The sequence below is a fragment of the Dipodomys merriami genome, unplaced genomic scaffold, assembly GCF_024711535.1.
Source record: "Dipodomys merriami isolate MVZ:Mamm:240054 unplaced genomic scaffold, mDipMer1.0.p SCAF_11, whole genome shotgun sequence".
Lineage (NCBI taxonomy): Eukaryota > Metazoa > Chordata > Mammalia > Rodentia > Heteromyidae > Dipodomys > Dipodomys merriami.
In genome coordinates, this window is record NW_027202382.1 from 45,076,611 (window position 1) to 45,100,506 (window position 23,896).

At 55.0% G+C, this 23,896-nt stretch overlaps 1 protein-coding gene across 2 annotated transcripts; it reads left to right on the plus strand.

Annotated features, from left to right (window-relative positions):
• Window positions 1-227: 227 nt before the first annotated feature.
• Window positions 228-23,489, plus strand: Aif1l (allograft inflammatory factor 1 like). 2 transcript variants are annotated; one of them, XM_070014857.1, is made up of 6 exons: window positions 228-355; window positions 946-1,007; window positions 12,822-12,888; window positions 16,873-16,914; window positions 18,817-18,979; window positions 20,905-23,489. In XM_070014857.1, the coding sequence occupies exons 1-6, from the start codon at window positions 325-327 to the stop codon at window positions 20,990-20,992; spliced, it is 453 nt and encodes a 150-aa protein (XP_069870958.1). In that variant the 5' UTR covers window positions 228-324; the 3' UTR covers window positions 20,993-23,489. The 2 variants fall into 2 exon arrangements, with proteins under 2 accessions (XP_069870958.1, XP_069870957.1); XM_070014856.1 differs by lacking the exons at window positions 228-355; window positions 946-1,007 and adding an exon at window positions 5,918-6,039.
• The last annotated feature ends 407 nt before the right edge of the window (window positions 23,490-23,896 follow it).

The following is a 23,896-nucleotide window of genomic DNA, read 5'->3' on the forward strand; positions in this document are numbered from 1 at the left end:
GGGTCCGGGCCGGGGCGGGAGGGCCCCAAGGTGCATTTTCCGCGGCCTCCAGCAGAGGGGCGGGCGAGGGCGCCGCTTCCCGCGGAAGGGGACGGAGGCGGGAGGAGGGGAGGGGAGGGGAGGGGAGGACGGGGGAGGGCCGGGGCGGGCCGCCAGCCGGGCAGGGGTGTGTCCCGCGCCGCGCGCCTCCCCGCCCCGCCGCGCGCCTCCCCGCCCCGCCGCCCGCCCGCCACACGCCGCGCGCGCGCTCGGAGCCGGCGGTCGGCGCAGCTCGTCCCCGGCGGTGGCCGCGAAGCCCCGAGCGGCGGGAGCCCGGCGCGCACCATGTCGGTCGCCGTCAGCAACAGGTTCCAAGGTAGGCGGCGCCGTCCGCACGACTCCCCGCGCGGTCCCCGCGCTGACCTCCGCGGTCCCCCGCTGTCCCCGCGCTGACCCCCGCGGTCCCCTGCTGCCCCCCCCGCGGTCCCCCGCTGTCCCCGCGCGGTCCCCCCCCCCGTTGTCCTCCCCGTTGTCCCCGCGCTGTTCCCCCGCGGTCCCCCCGTTGTCCCCCCGCGGTCCCCCGCTGTCCCCGCGCTGTTGTCCGCGCGGTCCCCCGCTGTCCCCCGCTGTCCCCCCGCTGTCCCCCCCGCGGTCCCCCGCTGTTCTCCGCGCGGTCCCCCGTTGTTCCCCCGCGGTCCCCCCCCAGGTCCCCCGCTGTTCCCACGCGGTCCCCCCCCCCGAGGTCCCCCGCTGTTCCCGCGCGGTGCCCCCTCCGTTGTCTCCCCCGTTTTCCCCCCGCGCTGTTCTCCGCGCGGTCCCCCGCTGTCCCCGCGCTTTCTCCGCGTGGTCCCGGTCCCGCGTCCCGGGGCCGCCACCTGTGGGTCCGGGGAGGATGGCGGGGCGCGCGGGCGCGGGGCGCGGGGCCCGGGACACCCCCCGCTGCCCGGCCGCCCTTTGTCCCCGCAGGAGGGAAGGCGTTTGGTCTGCTCAAGGCCCAGCAGGAGCGGAGGCTGGCGGAGATCAACCGGGTAAGCCGCCTCGCCGCCGGGGGCCGCGCCCTCTCCGGCCGGGGCGCCCCACAGCCCAGCCCTCGGTCCCCTCGCCCCTCTCCCGTCTCCCCTCCCCGCTCCCCCGGTCGCCCCCCGCCGGGTCTCGGGTTGCGTTGTTCCCCCGGGGTGGGGCGAGCTTCGCACGCCCGCCGCCTGCCTCCCGCCCGGCCCGCTGCCCGCTGCCCGCCGGGGCTCCCGGGGCCGCGCGGGCTTTGGCGCCAGGGGGACCCCCAGGCCGGGGCCTCCCCGGCCCCCGCGCGGCTGACGAATGTTGGCATCTCCGCCCACAACACGCAACTTTTAGGAAACTTCTTTAAGGAAACTTTCAGAAAGGTGGCCTAAGGGACTGGATGGGACTTTGGCTAATCCTAAGGAAGGGGGTGCTTGCGCTCACACTTGTGCAACACATACTTGTGTGTGCATGCTGGGCCTCGGGCTTGAACTCAGGGCCTCGGCGCTGTCTCTTAGCTTTGGTGCTCAAGGCTACAGTGCTCTACCACTTGAGCCCCAGCTCCACTTCCTGCATTTTTGTGCTAATGGGAGATGAGTCTCACAGGCTTTCCTGCTCAGGCTGGCTTTCACCTGGGATCCTCAGATCTCAGCCTCCTCCTGAGTACCTTGAATGACAGGCGTGAGCCAGCTGTGCCTGGCTTATCCCTGGGGAATTTATATGAAGAAATCCTTCCTCTGGTGCCAGGCTCACACAGGAGCTCCAGAGATTGGCTTAATGACCTCCCCACACCCTAGGAGACGGGGCCTCTCCAGGGCCCCTGGATGGGTGGAACCCAAAAACAGCAGAGCTAGGCTCACCTTACCAGGGTCCCAGACTTAAGGCCTCACCTCTGCTGTGTACCAGCTCCTCTGTCATCTTCAACAAGGGCTATTCCCTGCTGAGGCCATGGAAGGAACTAGAGCCAGCTTCTGAGGAGGTGCCATCCTCTCTGCCCAAGGAACAAGGCAGAACATTCTCCCTGTGGACTCCTTCAGGACACTGGACTGCCCAGGGGCAGAGCCGGGCTCTGGGTGCTGGGTGGGTGGAACTTAAGCTGTGGGAAGTTGGAGTAGGGACCGCTACGGGGGTCCCCTGCAGGGCTCTGGGCATCTCGCTGCCACCCTTTGCTTGGCTCTTGGTGCCATCTTGAGTGAGACTGTGAAGTTGCCTGGACCTTTGGGCTGGACTCAGGGTCCAGGCCTGCTGGTCCCCTTCCCAGTTCCCTCTGCCCCAGCCCCGCCTCGGTCCTGGCTGCGCTGTCTCTGGACAGAAGCCTGGGTCCCTGACCTCACACAGCCCCCCTGGGCCACTTGGCTGGGCACAGTTCCCAGCTGGCCAAATCCAGGACCCTGAGCCAGAGACAGCTGGAGATGGGGAGGGGGGGGAGCTGAGAGTTTGTGGGATTTTCTGTGCCAGCCCCACCCTCGGGGAGGCAGATAGGGGTGGAGGATGTGTTTGGGGGAGTTGAACTGACTTGGCTCAGAAAAGGGGAGAGTCTATGGCTATCAAGAGCTAATTTGGAGAGCACTGGAACTGGCGTGAAAGTTCAGGAAAGGGCTGTGGGTCTGGCCAGCTCAGGAGCCCCAATTCCCAGAGAAGACAGGCAGCCGACCCAAGGCCCCACAGGAAGCCAGGGGCAGAAATTACAGTCTAGGGTCCCTTCCGGGCCTGGTTGCAAGTCTGAGACTTTTCCATGAGCCCAGGCTGCTGGAGAGCTGTGGTCCAAGGCATGGCCCCTGGAAGAAAGAGCCTGAAGGACAAACGCTGAAGCTGGGAGCTGCTTCCCATCCTAGCAGATTCGAGATAGATAGCCTTACTGTCATTTAGAATCCTGAGGCAGGTAGTCAGGGACCCACTGAGAGACCCAAGGCAAACTGGTTCTCTCTGAGCCCGCCTCCCTGCCCGCAAGAGATCATGAGAACTGTCATCTACAGTGGACCGTCTATGGAGAGCTCACAGGAGAGCCGGCTGCCTTCATGATCACTACTGGTTTGGGGGGAGTGTCTCCAGAGTCAGGGAGTATGCCTGAGATATATGGGGGGGCCCATCCTGGGTGCTCTCCCTGCCACAGCGAGTGTTGGTTGGCAGGGGAGGGGAGGGGTGGAGAGTAGCTCTGCTTGAGTGAGTGGTTCAGCCGTGGCCAGGACTGTAGGAAAGGTGGCCCAGGATGGCATATTCTGGAAAGAGCTGGCTTGGTGGCCTTGGAGTACAGTTTTACTGACCAATGGAGCACAGGTTGGGGGAGGGGAATAAGGTGGATGTAGAGATGCAGGACCAAGCATTGAGACCCATTGCTTCGGGTCCCTTGGCTGCTGTCTTGGACAGCAGCTTCAGGGCTTCTCTGAGCCAACATTCCAGTTCCCTGAGGGGGGTCTTTCTCCTCCCCTGGTGCCAGCCAGCGTGCAGAGGGCAGCGTGGTAGCTGAGTCTGAGCAGTTGTTGTCATAAAGTATTCAAGACTTAAGGGTCCAGGGGGCTGGGAAGGTGGCTCAGTGGTAGAGTGCTCGCCTTGCATGCATGAGGCCCTGGGTTCGCACCACATAAGCAGAAAAAGCCCCAAGTAGTACTGTGGCTCAAGTGGTAGAGCGCCAGCCTTGAGCCGAAGAGCTGAGGGACAGTGTTCAGGCCCCACAACCGACCAAAACTAAAAAAGATGTAAGGGTCGAACTTAAGGGTGAGGTTCCAGGGCAGCTCTACAAAGTGCCACTTTTTTTTTTTGGGGGGGTGCCAGTTTTGGGTCTTGAACTCAGGGTCTGGGTGCTGTCCTTTAGTTTTTCTGCTCTAAGCTAACACCCTCTCTTAGCCTCTGTTTCTGGCTTTTTGCTGTTCAGTTTGGATATAAAAGTCTTAACGGACTTTGCCTGCCCAGGCTGGCTTTGAACTGTGATCTGCAGCTCTCAGCCTTCTGAGTAGCTAGGAGCCACTGGTACCTGCAGCTTTTTGAGGGGGTTCTTTTTAGTTTCTGCTGTTGTTTTCTGGGCACTTGGAATGTGCTGAGATGCCGACTGTGACCCTGTGAAGTGGAGAGGCTGCCACTCCCATTTCGCAAAACAACCCTGAGAGAAGTGAACTGCCAGGCTTGAAACAGCTACAACTTGAAGCTGGACTATTCATCTGCTCCATCTCTTTTGTGGGTACCCCCCCACATACACACTGTATATGTGTGTGTGCGCGTGCGCGTGTGTGTGCACATATGCATATCAGTGCCTCCTACTCCCTTCACATAGCTGGCATTCCCCGCGTCCTGATGGCTTGGGAGGTGACCCCAGGCCAGCTAGGCCTGGCCTTATATGGCAACAGGAGAAATTATCTCCAGCTTTCCATAGGGACCTAGAGAAGTCGAGGCTGGGCGGGCTGCACTTTAGCACTGCTGTGCCCCACGGCCAAACCAGGAGGTAGGCAGCGGGCAGAAGCTCAAGCTGTTGGCCACCAGGACCTTTAAACACAGTGACGTGAACTGTCTGGTGGTCAGGACTGTGGGTTGCAAGCCTGGCTCCAGTGGCTCACCCCTGTAATCCTAGCCACTTAGGAAGCTTCTGGATATGGTTCAAGGCTAATTGAGCTTGAAAGTCCCTGAGACACTTGTCTCCAATGAATCAGCAATAAAGCCAGAAGTGGAGGTGTGGCTCAAGTGGTAGAACACTAGTATTCTGTGGAAAAAGCTAAAGGACAGTACCCAGGCCCTGAGTTCAAGCCCTAGTACTGGTGTGTGTGTGTGTGTGCGCGCGCGCGCGCGCACTCACATGTGCACGCTCACATACACAAGTGTGTTGCACCTATGCATGAGTCTGGGGTTTGACATCCTTATCCCAAGATCTCTTGCATCCTACGTATGAGTGCTGCAAGAATCTCAAACATCCCTGTGGGGCAGAGATAATGATGATGCCCTACGGTGGAGGGGAGGAAACTGAGGCTCAGCCTGATGAAGTCACTCACCCAAGGTCACCCATCCTTGAAATAGCTGCAGAAGCAGGTTTGCAACCAGACTCCGCCCAGAGCCTCGCCCAGCTCCCAAGCACCCGGTGGCCACAGCCTGGAGCTGAGGTGCCGGCCTCTCCTGCTTACAGGGATAAAGATCTCTGGCTTCCCTCCCTGAGTCCCAGCCCTCCTGGGTCGAATGAAGGACACTCATTATTCCCGGTCACATTTAGGCACCTGATGGGTATTTTGGTACCCCAGGTTCCATCTCTGCAGGGATGGGCAAGCTGGCAAGACAGACTCAGGATCCCTGCCCGGAAGTGTGTGTGTGTGTGTGTGTGTGTGTGTGTGTGTGTGTGTGTGTGTGTGTGTGTGTGTGTGTGTGTGTGTGTGTGTGTGTGTGTGTGTGTGTGTGTGTGTGTGTGTGTGTGTGTGTGTGTGTGTGTGTGTGTCCTCTGTCCCTCCCACAGTCATGAGGGGCCCCTGAGACCCTGTCCCTTTCCTGTGTACCTAGCGGTGCCATTCACTCCCTGTGGGTGGGGGGAGCAATGTGCCTGGTTGGCATTGTGGGCACCTCGTCTCTCTTGCTCGTCCTTAATATATAATAAGGGCGATGTCGATAAGGGAGCACGTGAGCCCCGGGGATTCAGTGTCCCCTGCAGGTCCAGCCAGTTGGGACCAGCTCTGGCCATGTCACAGGCAGCTGGAGATGGAATTTCCGCAGGGCCGCTTCATTGCTGTGGTCACCGGGGTGTTTTTTTCCTCCAGCCGCCCCACCTATTGGCCAGGACGCTTTGTTCAGCCGAGGCCCTGGAGCTGCCCTGGGGAATGTGAGCCTGCTGTCCCCTGGGGTGCCGGTTACAGGCTCCGGCCACTCACCAGGTGCCGGGCCAGACGTGTGTGACCTGTCCCTGGCCTTTTTAGAGCCTGGGGGCTGCGTCACAGGCCTGGCAGTGCTGGCCCGCCCAGTGTCTGTCCTTGGAGTTCCTACCAGATGAACTCCAGCATGGTCATATCTGCTCAGCCCAAAATTCTGCTGCGACTGATATGTAAGGACAAGCCCGGAAGGCCAGGAGCAAGAGGCCATGAGAAGGTGCTCGAGGTACTAGTCCAGAAAAGGGAGTTAAGTCAGGGAGTTGTGACAGGTGTCAGGGTGCCTGAGGACAGGACACACTGCCATCCCTTGCAGTTCCTGGGCTCTTGATGGTGGAGGGGGTGGTGGTGGTATGATCTCCTGTGCACTAGCTTTGATGACCACAGGATGTGGCAGGAAGCAGGGATGGGTGGGGCGCCGTACTCAGATTTGAGTCTGAGGCTGAGTCCTGGTGTCTCACTCCTATAGTCCTAACTACTCAAGAAGCTGAGATCTGAGGATCACCGTTCAAAGCCAGCCCAAGCAGAAAAGTCTGTGGGACTTTTTTTTTTTTTCTTTTTTCTTTTTTTTGGTCATGGGTCCTGACCTCTGGGCCTGGGCGCTGTCCCTCAGCTCTTCAGCTCAAGGCTAATGCTCTACCACTTGAGTCATGGCACCACTTCCGGTTTTTTCTGCTTATGTGGTGCTGAGGAATCAAACCCAGGGCCTCATGCATGCAAGGCAAGCGCTCTACCACTGAGTCACCTTCCCAGCCCAGTCTGTGGGACTTTTATCTCCAATTAGCCACCTAGAAATGGGAAGTGGAGCTGTGGCTCAAAGTGGTAGAGTGCTAGCCTGGAGCAAAAGAGCTCGGAGACAGTGCCCAGGCTCCAAATTCAAGTCCCATGATCGACAAAAGACAAAAAGAATGCAGACTGGAATACAGCACTATGTGACTGGCTGGAGAAGAGAAGCTTTCCCTCGGGAAGAGTGGCCAGAGGGGCCAGGCTCCCCAGGGACTCCGTGGCATCTTGTTTGGGCAGGGAACTGTGGGGTGGATCCTCTTTTGCATAGCTTTTCTCTCCATGTGACTTGAGTCTGGACCTCCACACACAATAAGCATGATCCACACGAGGTATGGGTACCGAGCATGAGCCCAGGGTCTTCCTAGACAATGAGCTGGCCTAATTCCTTACAGCACCTTAATGGAAAGGCCCAATCCTTGCAATTCCATTTTAAAGATGAGGAAACTGAGGCCCAGAGATACAGCGAGTTGTCCAGGGTCACACAGCTCCTAAGATCTGAAGTTGGAGCACTGCAGCTGATCCAAACCCCCCACCCCTCTGCCCTGCACCCCTGCCCTTGGAGGTCCTGGGGGCCCCTGACTGCCCCATCCACAGGAGGCCTTGAACCCTGAGCAGAAGCCATGTGCTCTGAGGGCTCTGCTCCCGGGTCTGAGGCTGGGGGAGGGTGGGGTTCAGCAGCTCCACCACCTTTCCAGGCCTCACCTGCAGGCGCCCTGTCCCTGGGGACTGACTGGGGACTCCTTGCTTTCTGTTGGTCACCTCTACCCTCTCCTTTTTGTTTCTAACAACAGCAACAGCAACCCTTGTCTTTCAGGGCAGTTGGTTGGATTGGGAGAGCCGGATAGGGATAACATAAACCATCTCCCCTGTACCCCAAGGGTTATGGAAGGCTCTCCAGCCACAGGAAAGGTAAAACCCAGCACTGACTTTGCTTGCACAGAGGCCTGTGGCCTTGCCCACACCCGCTTCAACTAAAAAAAGAGGAGGGACTGAGAGGGTGGAGGAAAATAGACAGGGAGTTGCCACAGCTTTGTAATCTTGAACCTGTTGGTGACCCAATCTGTCAAATGGGGATATATAGAAAGAGCCACAAGAAATGCCAGTGGTGTAAGTCAGGGGTAGGCCGGCTCCAACCAGTTTAATGATCGCTGCTGGTTACGAGCTGACAGTGTGGCCAGGAATGCTAGAAATTGATAAGTATTTGTTTACTAGAGCCTCAGGCCCAGCAGTTAGTGCTTTATCTATCTATCTATCTTATCTATCTCTATCTATCTAGATATACTAAAATTCTGTTATGCTGAGACGTGCCAAGGAGAAAATAGACCTTTTTTTTCTTGTCTTCCTTCTATCCTTCCTTCCTTCCTTTCTTCCTTCCTTCCTTCCTCTCTTTCTTTCTGTGTGTGTTGGTTGGTTGGTTGGTTGGTACTAGGGCTTGAACTCAGGACCTCAAGCTCTCACTTGATGTTTTCACTCTACCACTGAAGCCACAGCGCTGCTTCTGGCTTTTTTGCTGGCTAATTGGAGATAAGAGACTCAAGAACTTTTTTTGCTCAGATTGGCTTCTAACTGTGATCCTCAGATTTCAGCCTCCTGAGTATCTAGGCTTACAAGTATGAGCCACCAGCATCAAGCTAAAATAGACCCAATTTATTCTCCCTTACATGGGGAACTCAAGGCATGGGCAAAACAATGTGATTTTCACACAGCTAAGTGGACTCAGTCTTAGGCATTCTGGCTCCACCTTGCTGCTGCTGCTTCTTTTAACTACTTTGCTTTTCCCCCCAGGCTTCTGGGGTAGCTGCTGGGGTAGCTCCGCCCCAGGTCTTGGCTAAACAGGGTACCTGCCCCCAAACAAAACTATGCTCCTAGGCTGAGCAGGGACGCGAAGGCAGGTACCTGGAGGGGACAGCTGCTGTGCACATGAGTAAGAGCCAAGAATCCAGAGCTTGGTGACGGGGTGGGAGCTGGCAGCCCTGCCCGGGCGTGCTGTCCACCTGCCTCCCCTCCCTGCCAAGGGCACAGCTGTCCCGCGGCCTGGGCCTGCGAAGGACTGGACACCCACACACCAGGGGGTCAGCTACGTCTGCCCTGCTCCCGCCGGAAGGGAAGAGGTGGGCCTGTTCCGAATGTCCCCTCGGTCACACCCAGGCTGCTGGGCCAGGCTGCTCCACCGATTCGTGGGAGTCGAGCAGAACACGGCCCCTCGCCCGCACCTCTGTGGGCAAATGCTCCACAGGGGACATGGCTCAGGGCCAGGTGTCCCGGGACACACATACAAATGTGTCCTCCCAGGACCTCTTAGTGGAATTGCAGCCTCTTTTCCTCCTTCTCCTCCTCCTCTTCCTCCTCCTCCTCACCTTTTTTTGCTCAAGGCTCTCTACCACTTGGGCCACAGCTCCACTTCCAGCATTTTGGTGGTTAATTGGAGATAAGAGGCCCATGGACTTTCCTGCCTGGGTCGGCTTTGAGCTATAATCCTCAAATCTCAGCCTCCTGAGTAGTGTGGATTACAGGCGTGAGCCACTGGTGCCCAGCTTCTGGCCTGGCTTCTGCTCCAATGTTGTATGCTGGCAGGAGCCCAAGCTACATCACGATGGAGTTCATTTCCAGTTTGACCATGTGCTAACCAAGCACGAATCTCCCTTTCATTCATTCCTCCTGTTGCTAGATGTATGGAACACCTACTGAAGATCCTGTCTCCTAGCAGTGGGGAACAGTAGACAAAACATAGTAAGCAGGGCCACACCTAGAATCCTGGCTACTCAGGAGGCTGAGCTCTGAGGATCATGGTTCAAAGCCAGCCCAGCCAGGAAAACTGGGGAGACATTGGATTGGGGTCAAGGACAGTGGACAGTCGGGGGGCTGGAGGGGGGAGTCTCTGATGCAAGTCTTGAAGGACAGGAGGGAGAGAACCATGTAAATGTGTGAAAGCAGAAGAGCACAGCTGGGGCAAAGGTCCTGTGGTGGGGGTGAGGCTTGGTATATAGAAGTCAGAGAAAAGAGTCCCAGGGTGAGGGACATGCCTGTGCCAGTGGTGGAGGGTTGGGAGAGGGGGAGCCTGCCGAAAGCCTGGTGGGCAGGGAGGAGGAGGTGTCCTGGCATCTCCCTTTTGTGCTGAGCGTGGAGGGGGAGGGCCTCTGTCTCTGAGCTTTTTACCTCTTACTCCCCAAAGATCTTGCAATTCTTGGGAGAGGGAAGAAGACTCAGGTCAATGTAGTGAGTTGGCTATGGACTCCGTGGATTCCATCTTAAAATTCAAGGATGCACTTCCTTCTCCACTCAGGGCAACCGTCGATGGCCATTGTTTAAGTATTTACTGGGCAGAATAAAACTTGGCAGCCGGATGATGTGCGGGCTCACACTAAGCAGGCACTCTACTACTTGAGCCACGCCTCCCTTTCTGAATTGATTATTTTTGTGGCCGTACTGGGGCTTAAACTCAGGGCTTGAGCACTGTCCTTTTACTGTTGCTGTATCCCTTGAGCCACAGCTTCACTCCTGGCTTTTTTTTTGTGTGTGTGTGTATATAGTAAATTGGTGCTGTGAGTCTTACAGGACTTTCCTGCCTGGGCTAGCTTTGAACCTTGATCCTCAGATCTCAGCCTTCTGAGTAGCTAGGTGTACAGGTGTGAGCCACCAGTGCATGGCCAGCATTGGTTACTTAGAGGTAGGGTCTCTCTTTATGCTTGGATCTTCTGGGGACTATAGTCCTCCTGTTTGTGCTTCTCCACGTAGCTGGGCGGACGGGCAGGTATGACTGAGCCTAGCCATTGGTTGCCAGCTTTTATTCCCTATCTCTGCCTTCCAACTAGCTAGGATAACAGGCTTGAGCCAATGCACCCAGCACCCCCTCCCCTTGTGGCTCTTGTCTGCAAAGTCTGGGAACCCCTGACCTAAAGTGTCATTTGCTGTAATGATAAGAAATCCAGGGATCCAAGGAGGTGCTCAGGGCCACAGACAGTGAACTGTCCAGTCTGGCGTAGGATGGGGGTGTCAGGGGAGAGGAACTGTGAGCAGGATCCCAAAGGAGCTGGCCTGGAGGGGAGACAGCCCCCCCCCCCAGGCAGCTCCAGCTGCACAGAGGCAGGGCTGGCGCAGGACCGTGAGGCGCCGAGCAGGCCAGACCCAGATCAGTGGTCTGTGGACTTGAGACGTGTTATTTACCCCCCCACCCCCACCCCGTCTTCGTGTTCTAACCTGTAACATTGGAGTAAGAGTGGCTGGGGTGTTGAGATGACAGAGCTTTACCATGGGCAGGAGGCGGGGCGAGGGTGGAGGTCAGCAGACTCGTGTCCCCAGGAGCGAACCTAGGAGCAAGCCCGGCAGCACTGGGTTATGGCTGGGTGCACAAATGGGGCAGGTGCCGAGTTACGGCCCAGGAACATGAACTGCAGGAGCTGGGCTCACATTCTGGGCTGTGCTCACAGTCAAACCTCTTGTTACTGAATACTACCACGAAGCCCAAGGGGAGGAGGCGCTCTGCCTCCCTGCCTTGGCCCCACGTGTGGAGGAGCGACTGCAGCACCAGGCAGGAGGGTCCCAAGGTCGTCACAGACTGCTTTCTCTTCATTTAGAAATGTTCTTGTCAAGCCGGGCGTCGGTGGCTCAGGCCTGTCATCCTAACTACTCAGGAGGCTGCGATCTGAGGATCGCAGTTCAGAGCCAGCCCGGGCAGGAAAGTCCGTGAGACTCTTACCTCCAATAAACCACTCAGAAAACCAGAAGTGGCGCTGTGGCTCAAGTGGAAGAGCGCTTGCCTTGAGCTGAAGAGCTGAGGGACAGCGCCTAGGCCCAGAGTTCAGGCCCCATGACTGACCAAAAGAAAAAGAAATGTTCTTGTAAGGCTGGGAATGTGGCTCAGTGGTAGTGTTTTTCTGGCATGCATGAACCCCTGGGTTCAATTCCTCTGTACCACATACACAGAAAAAGCTGGAAGTGGCGCTGTGGCTCAAGTGGTAGAGTGCTAGCCTGAGCAAAAGAGGTTCAGGGAGAGTGCCAAGGCTCTGAGTTCAAGCCCCAGGACTGGCAAAAATAAAAAAGAAATTTTTTGTCAGTCTACAATAGACTGGGAGGTAGCAAGTTCCCCATCCCAGAAATAGCATGGTGTAATTGGAGGGACAACATCTAGTATATAATTTTTAAGCCTAGACTTGCTATCGTGTTTGTTGTTTGTTTTTGGTCAGTCCCGGGGTTGAACTCGGCCTGGGCGCTGTCCCTGAGCTCTTGCTCAAGGCTAGCGCTCTAGCACGTGGAGCCACAGCCCTCCTTCCAGCTTTCTGGTGGTTAATTGGAGATAAGAATCTCACAAACTTTCCTGCCCAGACTGGCTTTGAACTGTAATTCTCGGATCTCAGTCTCCTGAGGGATTACAGGTGTGAGCCACCGGCACCTGGCTTTTGCTATCGTTTTAAGCTAAGGTCTTTACCTGATTCACCTTGGTGTCTCCTGATCCTTTGTGCGAGTGTGCGCAAGCCTGTCATGTTCATCCCTGCTATGGCAGAAAGCATAAAAACATGAGCTGCAATCCGGGTATACAAAACAACCCTACAGAAAAGGGCTCTGACTTCAACTTTCAGACCTCAGCCTCGGGCTGGGAAGGTGGCTCAGTGGTAGAGCGCTTGCCTTGCATGCTTGAGGCCCTGGGTTCCATTCCTCAGCACTCATAAGAAAAAAAAAAAGCCGGAAGTGGCGCTGTGGCTCAAGTGGTAGAGCACTAGCTTTGAGTGACAAAGCTCAGGGACTGCGCCCAGGCCCTGAGTGTAAGCCCTAGCGCGCGCGCGCGCGCACACACACACACACACACACACACACACACACACACACACACACACACACACACACACACACACACACACACACACACACACACACACACACACACACACGAGAAAAACAAAGAAGTAGCTACTACAATCCTCCAACACCCTCTTGGATGTGGAGTTCCCTGGGGGCCACATGCCTAAGGAGGGCCTGATGGGCCACGTGCTCTGCCAGCGTACTGCCATCTAGAGCAGCCCCCCGGGGGTCGCCCCCAGCCTAGCTCCTGAATATACTTCTCTTAGTCCTGGGTGGACCGTGCAGCTGTGCCTGTGAAGAAGGGTGGCTGGAAACCAGCCGGGACCTGCGCGGGACAAGCCCTGCCCTGCTCGGGCCTGGTCCCCTGGGCTGTGGGGTGAAGGACCTGCGTCCCTGACTCCATCTGTGTCCTGTCTGTCGTCTTTGTAGGAGTTCCTCTGTGACCAGAAGTACAGCGATGAAGAGAACCTACCAGAAAAGCTCGCTGCCTTCAAAGGTGAGCCAGAGTTGGCTGTGCCTCCATTCCTGGAAGAGCCAGGCCCAGCCGCTCAGTGCCTGGTACATGGGACTCCACAGGGCTGGGCTGGGGCCACAGTTCATCCAGAATGTTCCTCTTCCTGGCAGGCTGTGAGACAGAGGTCCCCTAGGAGGTATCTCTGCCCCCTCCCCCCGCCTGTGGTTCCTGGCCTGGCCCTGTGCTGCCCCTCTCTCCCCCCAGCTGCCCGGCGGGGCTCAGGTTGGCTTCTGTCCGCCCCCGTGGGGACCCTGATCGTTCCTGGGGCCCCAGCACACAATCTGGCCTTTGTGAGAGGCTCTGCCTCTCCAGCCCCATGGAACAGCGTCCAGGAGCCCCTGTGGAGAATGGACGCTTGTGTCCCCGCCGAGGGGCAGGGGGGCAGAGTTTCTGCCTATTGAATCCCAGCAGCACGGATGAAAAGAAAACAGGGCCCAGGAGCCCGCGCAGGGAGAGGGGCAAAAGAAAGGTCCTTCTGTTTGGGGCCTGGCGCTTGGTTTCCAGCCAGTGGCTGGAAACGAGAGGAGCCATGCACACAGGAGCGGGGCACACCCACCTTTCCTGCCCTACAGATGCACTTGGGGTGCGGGCTGGGCACGGGAACGCTCCGCGGTCCCCTCCGGCATATCCCTTCCAAGCATTTGCAGTGTGGGCATCCTCTGGGCTCCAAGGTAAACTCCCTGGTCAGTGTTCCTCCCATCACCTGCAACCTACCAGCCTTGGGCAGGATATGAAGTCTTGGCAGTAATGTTAGGAACGGCTGGCCGCCGGGCAGAAGTCCTACTCCAGTGATGGCCATCATAGCCAGTTCCCCAAACCACCCCTCCATAAGGCTCAGTTGTTAATTTACCAAAGAATAAACTCAGGTCTGGAGAGATCATTGACAGCAGGTCGCAGCCCACCTATGGCAGAGTGGGGACTTGAACTCTTGTCAGGCTGCAAAACCCCTGCTTTCAATCAGGATGCTATGGTGCTTCTAAGATCACCAAAGAAGCTGGGCACAGGGAGTTCATGCCTGTAATCCTAGCTATTGAGGAGGCTGAGATCTGAGGAGTGGTTTGAAACCTGCCTGGGCAGGAAAGTGGTGAGACTTATCTCTAATTAACCACCAAAACACTGGAAGAGGTGCTGTGGCTCAAGTGGTAGAGCACTAGCCTTGAGCATAAAAACTCAGAGACAGTGCGCAGGCCCTGAATTCAAGTCCCAGGTCCAGTACACACACACACACACACACACACACACACTTTTTTTTTTGGAGGGGGAGTCCAGTCGTGGGCTAGCTCTTCAGTTCAAGGCTAGCGCTCTACCACTTGAGCTACAGCACCACATCCAGCTTTTTTTTTTTGTTGGTCGTGGGGCTTGAACTCTGGGCCTGGGCGCTGTCCCTCAGCTCTTCAGCTCAAGGCGAGCGCTCTACCAATTGAGCTACAGTGCCACTTCCGGTTTTCTGGTGGTTTATTGGAGATAGGAGTCTCATGGTCTCTCCTGCCTGGGCTGGCTTTGAACCGTGATCCTCAGATCTCAGCCTCCTGAGTAGCTAGGATTACAGGCGTGAGCCACCAGTGCCCGGCTCAGCTTTTTTTTTTTTTTTTTCTGCTTATGTGGTGCTGAGGAATCGAACCCAGGGCCTCAGACATGCAAGGCAAGCGCTCTACCACTGAGCCACCTTCCCAGCCCACACTATTTTTTTTTAAAAGCCTGGCACTGGTGGTTTATGAGTGTAATCCCAGCTACTCAGGAAGCTGATATCTGAGAATTGAAGTTCAAAGCTAGCCTGGGCAGGAAAAGTCCATGAGACTCTTATCTCTAGTTAACTACCAAAAAGCCAGAAGTGGAATTGTGGCTCAAGTGATTGAGTGCCAGTCTTGGACAGAAAAGCTAAGCAACAGGACAAGTCTCTGAGTTGAAGCCCCAGTACCAGTACAAAGTAAAGGAGGAGGAGGAAGAGAACTAGAAAAAACGACATCCTATCCTCAGGTGGCCCAGCTGCCTACAGAGAGCTGTGCAGGAGACCGCATGAAGTCATTACGGGGTCTCTGCAGAGGAAGGGCAGGGCCTTGGTCTGGTGCACCCTGCTTGTCTTCATCAGAATGTAGGGTCTGCTGTTGGCAGGTGGCTCACACCTATAATCCAGGCTAGTCAGGAGGGTGAGATCTAAGGATCACAGTTCAAAGCCAGCCTGGGCAAGAAAGTCCATGAAATTCATCGCCAGTTAACTAACAAAAAGCCAGAAGTGGAGCTGTTGCTCAAGTGGGGTAGAGCACTAGCCTTGAGTAGAAAAGTCAAATGAGAATGCAAGCCCCTGAGTACCCAGTACCAGCACATTAAATTTAAAAAAAAAAAAAAAAAAAGGGCTGGAAAGTTGGCTCAGTGGTAGAGTGCTTGCCTCACATGCCTGAGGCCCTGTGTTCAATTCCTCAGCACCACATAAGCAAAAAGAAAAAAACTGGAAGTGGCGCTGTGGCTCAAGTGGTAGAGCGCTAGCCTTGAGCTGAAGAGCTGAGAGACAGTGCTCAGGCCCAGAGTTCAGGCGCCACAACTGGACAAAAAAAAAAAAAAAAGTGGCCCAGGCCTGTCATCCTAGCTACTCAGGAGGCTGAGATCTGAGGATCATGGTTCAAAGCCAGCCTGGGCATGAAAGTCTGAGACTTATCTCCAATGAACCACCAGAAAACCAGAAATGGTGCTATGTCTCAAAGTGGTAGAATGCTCTTCTTTTTTTTTGGGGGGGGGTCCGGTCTTGGGGCCTGAACTCTGGGCCTGGGTGCTGTCCCTCAGCTCATCAGCTCAAGAATAGCGCTCTACCACTTGAGTCACAGCGCCACTTCTGGCTTTTTTCTTTTTGCTTATGTGGTGCTGAGGAATTGAACCCAGGGCCTCATGCATTGCAAGGCAAGCGCTGTACCACTGAGCCACCTTCCCAGCCCTAGAATGCTCTTCTTGAGCAAAAGAGTTCAGGGACAGCGCCCAGACCCTGAGTTCAAGCCCCAAGACCAACTAAAAAAAAAGGAAAGAGAGAGAAAGATAGATCCCATTTGGGATCTAGGACTAGAATCACAGGAAATTGTGTTGGAAAGGAAGAGACTGAAATAAATATCTGTCTTCTGTCTGCCAATGTGCACTCACCCTGTGGCCTTGGGGCACAATGCCAGCACAGGACTATGTGTTTAGAGGTTGGGGTGAGGTCCAGGTCAATGGGGTGTGGGTGCTTTAGAGAGAGGATAGCAGTCCTGTGTGTGTGTGTGTGTGTGTGTGTGTGTGTGTGTGTGTGTGTGTGTGTGTGTGTGTGTGTGTGTGTGTGTGTGTGTGTGTGTGTGTGTGTGTGTGTGTGTGTGTGTGTGTATCCATTCAGAAGCAGTGAGGTGTGCTGAAGGAGGTAGCTTAGATCAACTAAAGGGCCTTCCAGGAGGAGGGCAGCCAGCTGGGCCAGGTGGGGAGTGGGTGGGTAGCAGCCTTGAGGCCAGCGGGCTGGGAGAGAGGGAATGGGTCACTCGCAGGCCACTGGAAAGATGTGGCCTTTGAGTGCTTGCCAAACGGCTCACCAGTCTATGGTGCAGAGTAGACCCAAAAGAGCTGCTGGCCGCTGGCCGGCTACAACTGTTCACCCCTGTGCTTGAACCGCCCACACCACAAGATTTGCTGACATAGCACTGGACTTGGGACCAGAGCCCACAGTCTGTCCAGTCAATTGATAGCATGTTCAGGGATGCCCTAAGCACCCGGGGGCAGCAGCTGTCCTCCCGAGAGGGTCCTGGTGGCACCTGGCCGCCTTTCCTTTGTGGCTTCTGAGGGCCAGTGTCGTAGGCAGGAAGGACTCTCTCCAGAGCCATCAGCTGAGAGAGGACAGGACTTGAACCGAAACGGGTGGTGAGCTGGGAGGCTTGAGGGCTTCAGGGTCCCACTCAGCCCCTTCAGGGGGTCACTGGGCCTTCAGGGAGAGGCTAATACCAGCTTTTTGCTTTCCAGAGAAGTACATGGAGTTTGATCTGAACAACGAAGGCGAGATTGGTGAGTGGGGTGGCAGGGGGAGGGGAGAGGGAGGATGGGTAGAGAGGCGGGGCACTGAGTTCCCCTGGGACACTCCGGTGGGGCTGACAGCCAGCCCAGCAGAGCCCACCTTGGGCCCTCTGCTTCCCATCCAGGCTCCACTGCCTGATTCTTCCCCTCCTCACCCAGCCCCCCACCTCCGGGCCATGGGGGACTCGGACGGAGGGAGCCATCTGACCTGTCCAGGGGTGGTGACTTCCTGGCCCAGGGGGATGGCACTTCCGCTGTCCCAGGCCAGGTAACAGGTGCCTGGTCCCAGGGTGCTGGGGGAGACCACACCACAGCTCACTCGTCACCAGCAGAGCGAGGACAGTCGGGTGGCTTAATCATATCTGGTTGACAGATGAGGAAACCAAGACCCAGTGGTAAAAGGACTGGCAGGAGCCTGGGGGCAGGGATTGAGGGGGGACAGTGGATGAGGGGTGGCCAGGCCTTTGGCTTCCAGACAGAATGTCCCGCCTCCCTCTCACCACCCATGACTTCCCATTGTAGGAATGGGCTCTGTGATCTATTCAGCCGCTGTTCTGATGGCTTCCAGTTTTAGCCGTCATTGATAGTCCCATGAAATGCTCCTTTGTACCCAGTTCTTGGTCGGCTCCCCGGTTATTTCTTTAGAGTAAATCTCACCAAGCAGACAGACATTGTGGGTTAGAAGACTCTGAAGCGTCTTGCCAAATGCCCTCCGGAAAGTCTTGCTTAGTTGCCAGTCTGGTGGGCAACTTGTGTCCGTCCTGCGGCTCTTGGCCACAGGAGTTCCTCTCAGAAGAGGACCTGGCAAGCCTGCCACCTTTGGGCCTGGCTCCAGTCCTGTCTGCCCTGCCTCTGCAGCAAGTACTGGCATCACCCTGCTCTAAAATCAACCCCTGTCCAGCCAGCCTCCCACCTCCTTTACTGCCCCATTCTTTCGGGGAAACAAAGGCCCAGGAAATTGCTCAGATCTTGGCTGGAGCTGAGAGGGTACAGGCAGACTCCTGGGGAGTAATGATTGTGTGTGTGTGTGTGTGTGTGTGTGTGTGTTCGTGTTCCTCTCATTTTTCTTGACTTTTGTCCTTTGTTTCGTTTTTCCTGCTCTAAGGGATATTTTGGGTGCCCTTTTCTGTTCTAGCCTGGGTGGAGTTCTAGAGCAGCAGGATGCCAAAGGACAGGTGGCAGTCCTTAATGCCAAGAGATTGACTTTCATATTTGGAAGGGTTGGAGCCATTTACTGCCCCTTCCCTCTTCCCTGCAGGGAAATAACCTCCTGGGGATCAGGAGAGCAGGGACTCAGCTCCCCTAGGTGCAGAGAACACTGAGGACTTGGGGTAGGGCTAGGAGTAGCAGGGCTTCATTCCAACCCAACTCTGAACAGAATCAGACATCCAGGGCCCTACCGACCAGCCCTATAAGACGTGTGTGTGTGTGTGTGTGTGTGTGTGTGTGTGTGTAAATCTGAACAGAATCAGACATCCAGGGCCCTACCGACCAGCCCTATAAGACGGGTGTGTGTGTGTGTGTGTGTGTGTGTGTGTGTAAATCTGAACAGAATCAGACATCCAGGGCCCTACCGACCAGCCCTATAAGACGGGTGTGTGTGTGTGTGTGTGTGTGTGTGTGTGTGTGTGTGTGTGTGTGTGTGTGTGTGTGTGTGTGTGTGTGTGTGTGTGTGTGTGTGTGTGTGTGTGTGTGTGTGTGTGTGTGTGTGTGTGTGTGTGTGTGTGTGTGTGTGTGTGTGTGTGTGACTCTTCCTCCCGGGAGAAGAAACACCATTGGCTGCAGACTGCTGGGAAATGACATCCCACAGAACCAATGGGAATGGCACATCCTTGACTTCTGGGCTCCACCTTAGCAGCCTGTGTCCACTAAGCAGATGCGCTTCTCCCGCAGACCTGATGTCTTTAAAGAGGATGATGGAGAAGCTGGGGGTCCCGAAGACTCACCTGGAGATGAAGAAGATGATTTCAGAAGTGACAGGTGGGGTCAGCGACACCATCTCCTACAGAGACTTTGTGAATATGATGCTGGGCAAAAGGTCAGCTGTCCTGAAACTGTGAGTACCTCACTTCTGGGAGCCCAGTGGGAGGGGCACTGTCATTCTATGGGGAAAGAGGCCCCATGCATTCCCCTGCTGCATTCCCTGGCCGGCAGGCAGCTCTTTGCCTGGAACTAGCTGTGTGAGATTTGATTTCTCTGAACTTTCTCCTTAATTGTCGAAGGATCGTACTGGCGAGGGCCTTGCCGAGGAAATTAGCAGAGCAGTGGCCAGGAAGTGGCAGCAGTGTGGCGGAGGTGCATGGTGACAGATCCACTGTCCACATCTTCTAGGCCTGTTTCCTTGTTTGTCAAGACAACTCTGCTATCTCCATTGGGTTGTTTTGTGAGCATGAAGATAGAGTTGAAAATCAGCTCTAGGAGCCAGACACTGGTGGTTCACACCTGCAATCTTACTCAGGAGGCTGAGGGTCGAGGTTCAAAGCCAGACCGAGCAGAAAAAAGTCCAAGAGACTCTTATCTCCAATTAATCACTAAAACAAAAAAGCTGGATGTGGAGGTGTGGCTCAAGTAGTAGAGTGCCAGCATGCATGAGTCCTTGAGTTTCAGCTCCAGTATTGACTCTCTCTCCCTCCCTCCCTCCCTCTCTCTCTCTCCCTCCCTCCCTCCCTCTCTCTCTCTCTCTCTCTCTCTCTCTCTCTCTCTCTCTCTCTCTCTCTCTCTCTCTCTCTCTCTCTCTCTCTATCTCTCTCTCTCTCTCTCACACACACACACACACACACACACACACACAATCAACTCTTAGGAGTTTGAATCTTGAAACTATTACTACCTAAATGATCCTGGGCAAGTTAGCTCAACTCTACAAGCCCCAAATCCCAGTTTTCTCCCTCCTTCCCTCCCTTCCCTCCCTTCCCTCCCTCCCTCCTTCCTTCCTTCCTTCCTTCTTCCTTCCTTCCTCCCTCCCTTCCCTCCCTCCTTTTCTCCTTCCTTCTTCCTTCCTTCCTTCCTTCCTCCCTTCCCTTCAGTCTCACTTTGTAACCCAGGCTGGCTTCAAGCTGATATCCTCCTGCCTCAGCTTCCCAGGTGTTAGGATTACAAGGCGTGCACACCCCTGACTGAGCTTGTTTCTTCCACTGTAAAATGAGGTTGATCATACATATTCTCCACAAAGCACTGTCCAGATGCAACAACTTGTGATGATTTCAGCCTAGTGCCCAGCTGATGAGCAACATTTTTAGATGAACCTCACATCCTAGGTGCTCCTCCTTAGAGAGGCCCTGGTGAAACTTGTCATTTGTCACAGCTGAAAAGGACACGTCTGGCTTTTATGAAAAAAAAACTCACTTGTTTTTAGGTACAAAAGTGGACAATGTCTATCTCATTTTACAAAGGGGTTCATTGACGCACAAGGAGCCCACATTTTGGCCTGGGAAGAGCTGGTAGCATCCCCATGAACACAGAGAAATGCTGAGGATCAGAGAGGCTGTGTTTGGCTTGAGTTACCCAACTGGGAACTGGGAAGCAGCAGGGCTGGCATTTGAATTCGGGTCATCCTCCCCCCACTGCAGGCTCCATTTTGAACCTTTATTTTGGGCTTGCCGTGTTGTGGGGAGGTTTTTAAAGGCTTGTCGGGGTCTTGAGCAGAGCCCTGGCCCAGCCTTGTTTAGTCTTCCAGGCAGCGTGTCTAGAAGACACAGGGCTGGAAGTCAATGCCTGGAGCATCGTCCCTGTCTCTGCCCAGGACTGTGTGTGTATTTCTTGGAGCCACTTTGCCACTCTGTGCCTCCATTTTCTCTTCTATAAAATGGGAATCACAGCTCCTTCCCCATTCCACCCCCTTGGGCTTTAATGAGGAGCAGTGGGAACAGGCTTGGGCCATACGCTCAAGGACAAAATCAACAAGAAGGCTGGGACAATCTCTCTGAATGAGGGCAAGAGTCTTAATCCCGATTTGTTTTCTTTCCTCCATCTCCACACTAGAGTCATGATGTTCGAAGGAAAAGCCAACGAGAACAGCCCTAAGCCAGTAGGGCCACCGCCAGAGAGAGACATTGCCAGCCTGCCTTGAGGACCTGTGGGCACCGCCCCGCCTCTCATTCCTGCCCCTCGCTCCTCACTGCCCTTCTTGATTGGTCTTGTTTGGTTGTTGTGTGTTTGTTTGATTCAACTCTTTGTAAAGCACAACTTATCTGCCTTAAATGGGGGAAAGGGTCTGGGCTGGGACACAGCCTTGGGACCCCTTCCTCACTTCTCCCTGCCTCTTCTCTCGCCTTTCCCTATGCAGAAGGACTGACAGCAAACCAAAAACCAACCAGGGTAGCAGGGCTGGAAATATATTCCCATGCTATGAGACTGTCCTGTCCATCTTTCTAGAAGGCCTCTGAAGCCAAGTTCAGGCTGCAGCTTGGCCTTGGTGAGGACCCCGGCTCCCACTCAGAAGACTGGAGTAGGAAGGTTGCAGGGTGTCCTTGAAGTGTCCTTGGACAGTTCCAGGCTTTTGGCGTTTCTCTCTACCCAGGATGTGGCCACTCAGTGCCCTACCATCCCAACAGATGCCCCGTTGTGCTTCACCTCTGCTCAGGCTCAGGGACATGACAGAAGGAGGGGGAGGAAAGGTGGTTGAACACTGGAGCCCTTTAACAAGGGACTCTGTGGCCTTGTGGTCACACCTTTAAAGGCAGCTCAGGGGAACCGTGTAGCTGCTGTCACTTGCCAGGACCCTGAAGGACCTCTGAGGCAGAGGCGGGACTAGGATGAGAGAATGAATCCGATGTTCTTGGCACGATGAGCTCCTTGGGGCAGCTGGGCCCTGAGCAGTAGGCTGCCTTTCTGATCACAGTCTGCTTCTTCTATTTGCCTTCCTACCCTACTCCTACCTTCCATGCATTTACTCATTCATCCTCACAGTCCACAGATATTTATTGAGAACCTCTTCAAGCTTTAAGTCCTCCCACTTTGTCCTGACTGTGATGTGTCCACGGCGTTTTCTCATCTCTCCTTTCCCCTGTTGCTCAAAAGCTTGACTTAGAGGTTGGATGGAGGTCATCTGTATCCTTTCTTCCAGCCTCACGGGATTTAGGAGCTCTGCGCTGGAAGTTGGCTAGGCCAGGCTTTCTGTTTCCACTGTGTTGGTCTGGAGGGATCCAGGCAGGGCCTTCCAGGGTCAGGTGGTTAATGTGGAGATGGAAGACCCAGGACTGGAGCCACGTGGTCAGGTACCCCACCTGCACGTCATCTCTCCCCTGCCTTAATTAAATCAGTGGTGAGAACAGGAGGGGCAGTCTCCCAGGAAGGGATCCTGTACTCTGAAGGTCCTGGGCACGGACTCACTTTCCCAGGGCTCCTGAGACAACGTTAGGCCCGTGCCCCTGTAATGTGCCTTCTCTGTAGCTTCTGAAGCGAAAGCCTTGATGGAGACCAGCTTCTCAGAGCTCATACGGGAAGGTGTCCAACTTGCCCACATCTGGGCTGAGCAGGAACCTCAAGAGTCCTTTACCCTGATATGGATTCAGGACTCAGAGGTGCTCACTCATTGAAATGTATTAAGTGCCTGCCATAAGCCAGACAGATTCATGGGATTCAAGTCTAGTGGCACAAGTCAGATTCCCCAGACAAATGAATTGTTGGGAAATAGGGGTGATGGCTCTACAGTACTGGGAGTTCTGGCTTGGACCAACACTGGGCAGGAATCTTCAGGCTGTCTTTTCAGAACCTTAAGTTGGAGAGGACTGGGGATTGGAAGCTCCTGAGAGTCTTAGTCATCAAAGGCACAGTGTGCTGTCCCACAGCTGCTTGTGGGGATGAAGTGGGCAGGGTGTGAGGACATGGCCAGCTCAAGTTAATTCTCTGGTCTCAACCAGTTCGGGAGTGAGATTGTTTGGCTGTGACTAGCTGACCTTCAGCCTTAGGAGCTGCTTCAAATGCACAGATCTAGTTGCAATTTAAACCCAGGAAAAACATTCCTTCCTGTAAACATCAAAACCTCCCTGCTTCCCACCAGCTTGTCTGTCTTTTCCTCGGATACCAGATTAGCCATTGCCTGTTCCAGCCCCGCCGCCCCTCTCTGGATGGGCTGGGACTTCTGAGGATCATATGAGCTGTGTCTGCTTCACTAAGGAGACCGCACCAGCAGGGCTTATTTCAGTGTGCTCCATAGGAAGGAGATGGGTTTCTCCAGCCTCTGGGAAAGGCCTTTTGCAGGGGATGGAGGCACAAGCCCCATCACTGAAATGTAGGTCTTAACAGTTTTGGGGGAAAGGGGGAGAGGGTCTAGACCCCCTAGAAGGGGGTCTGCATGTTATTTCTAGCTGCGGCTTTTGGCTCTGGGACTCTTCTTTGGCCAAGGGTTCAGTGTTAGGGACATGGACTGTATTGTTTCTGAAAAAGACCAAATCTAACTGTTGTAACTTGCAACACAGGGACTGCCAGGTATGGCTTTGTCCCTAAGACACAAAAGGAAAGAGTAATTCAGTTGAATGAAGTTGTGTGTGTATGTGTGTGCATGTGTGTGGGGTAGGATGTCATGGATACAGATTGAAATAAACCAGATGAAGCTTACCAATCAATCAGTGTCTTCCTTGATGTGTCTTGGGGATTATTATGGCCTTAGCAAATTCAGAAGAGCTGGCTACCACAGTAGCAGGTTGAATGCAGGGGTCCTGTGTGTGCAGGCCAAAGACAGCCTCACATTACAGGCGTCCCAGAGGCCGGTTCAGTGCTGTTCTTATTCTGTATTGCACCCGGGCAGGCTGGAGTAGATAAGTAGCCAGCAGAAAACCAAACAGTAAATAGCAGAAATGTGTTTCCCTTGAGTGGGCCTATGAGCTCCAAGGCAGGAACCTAGAGCATTTATCATCTGCTACATGAGTTTCTGCTGCGTGAGACTGTAAAATTCTTAGTATACCTACATGATCTCATTTTTTTAAATGAGGAGTTGAACTTGGGGCCTTGCACACTTGCTTAGCTTTTGTAC

Coding starts and splice junctions, on each gene's coding strand:
- Aif1l (XM_070014856.1), top strand. CDS start 5,932: ATGAACTCCAGCATGGTCATATCTGCTCAGCCCAAAATTCTGCTGCGA. Junction 6,040..12,821: donor GCCATGAGAAGGTGCTCGAG/GTACTAGTCCAG, acceptor TCGTCTTTGTAG/GAGTTCCTCTGTGACCAGAA. Junction 16,915..18,816: donor GAACAACGAAGGCGAGATTG/GTGAGTGGGGTG, acceptor CTTCTCCCGCAG/ACCTGATGTCTTTAAAGAGG.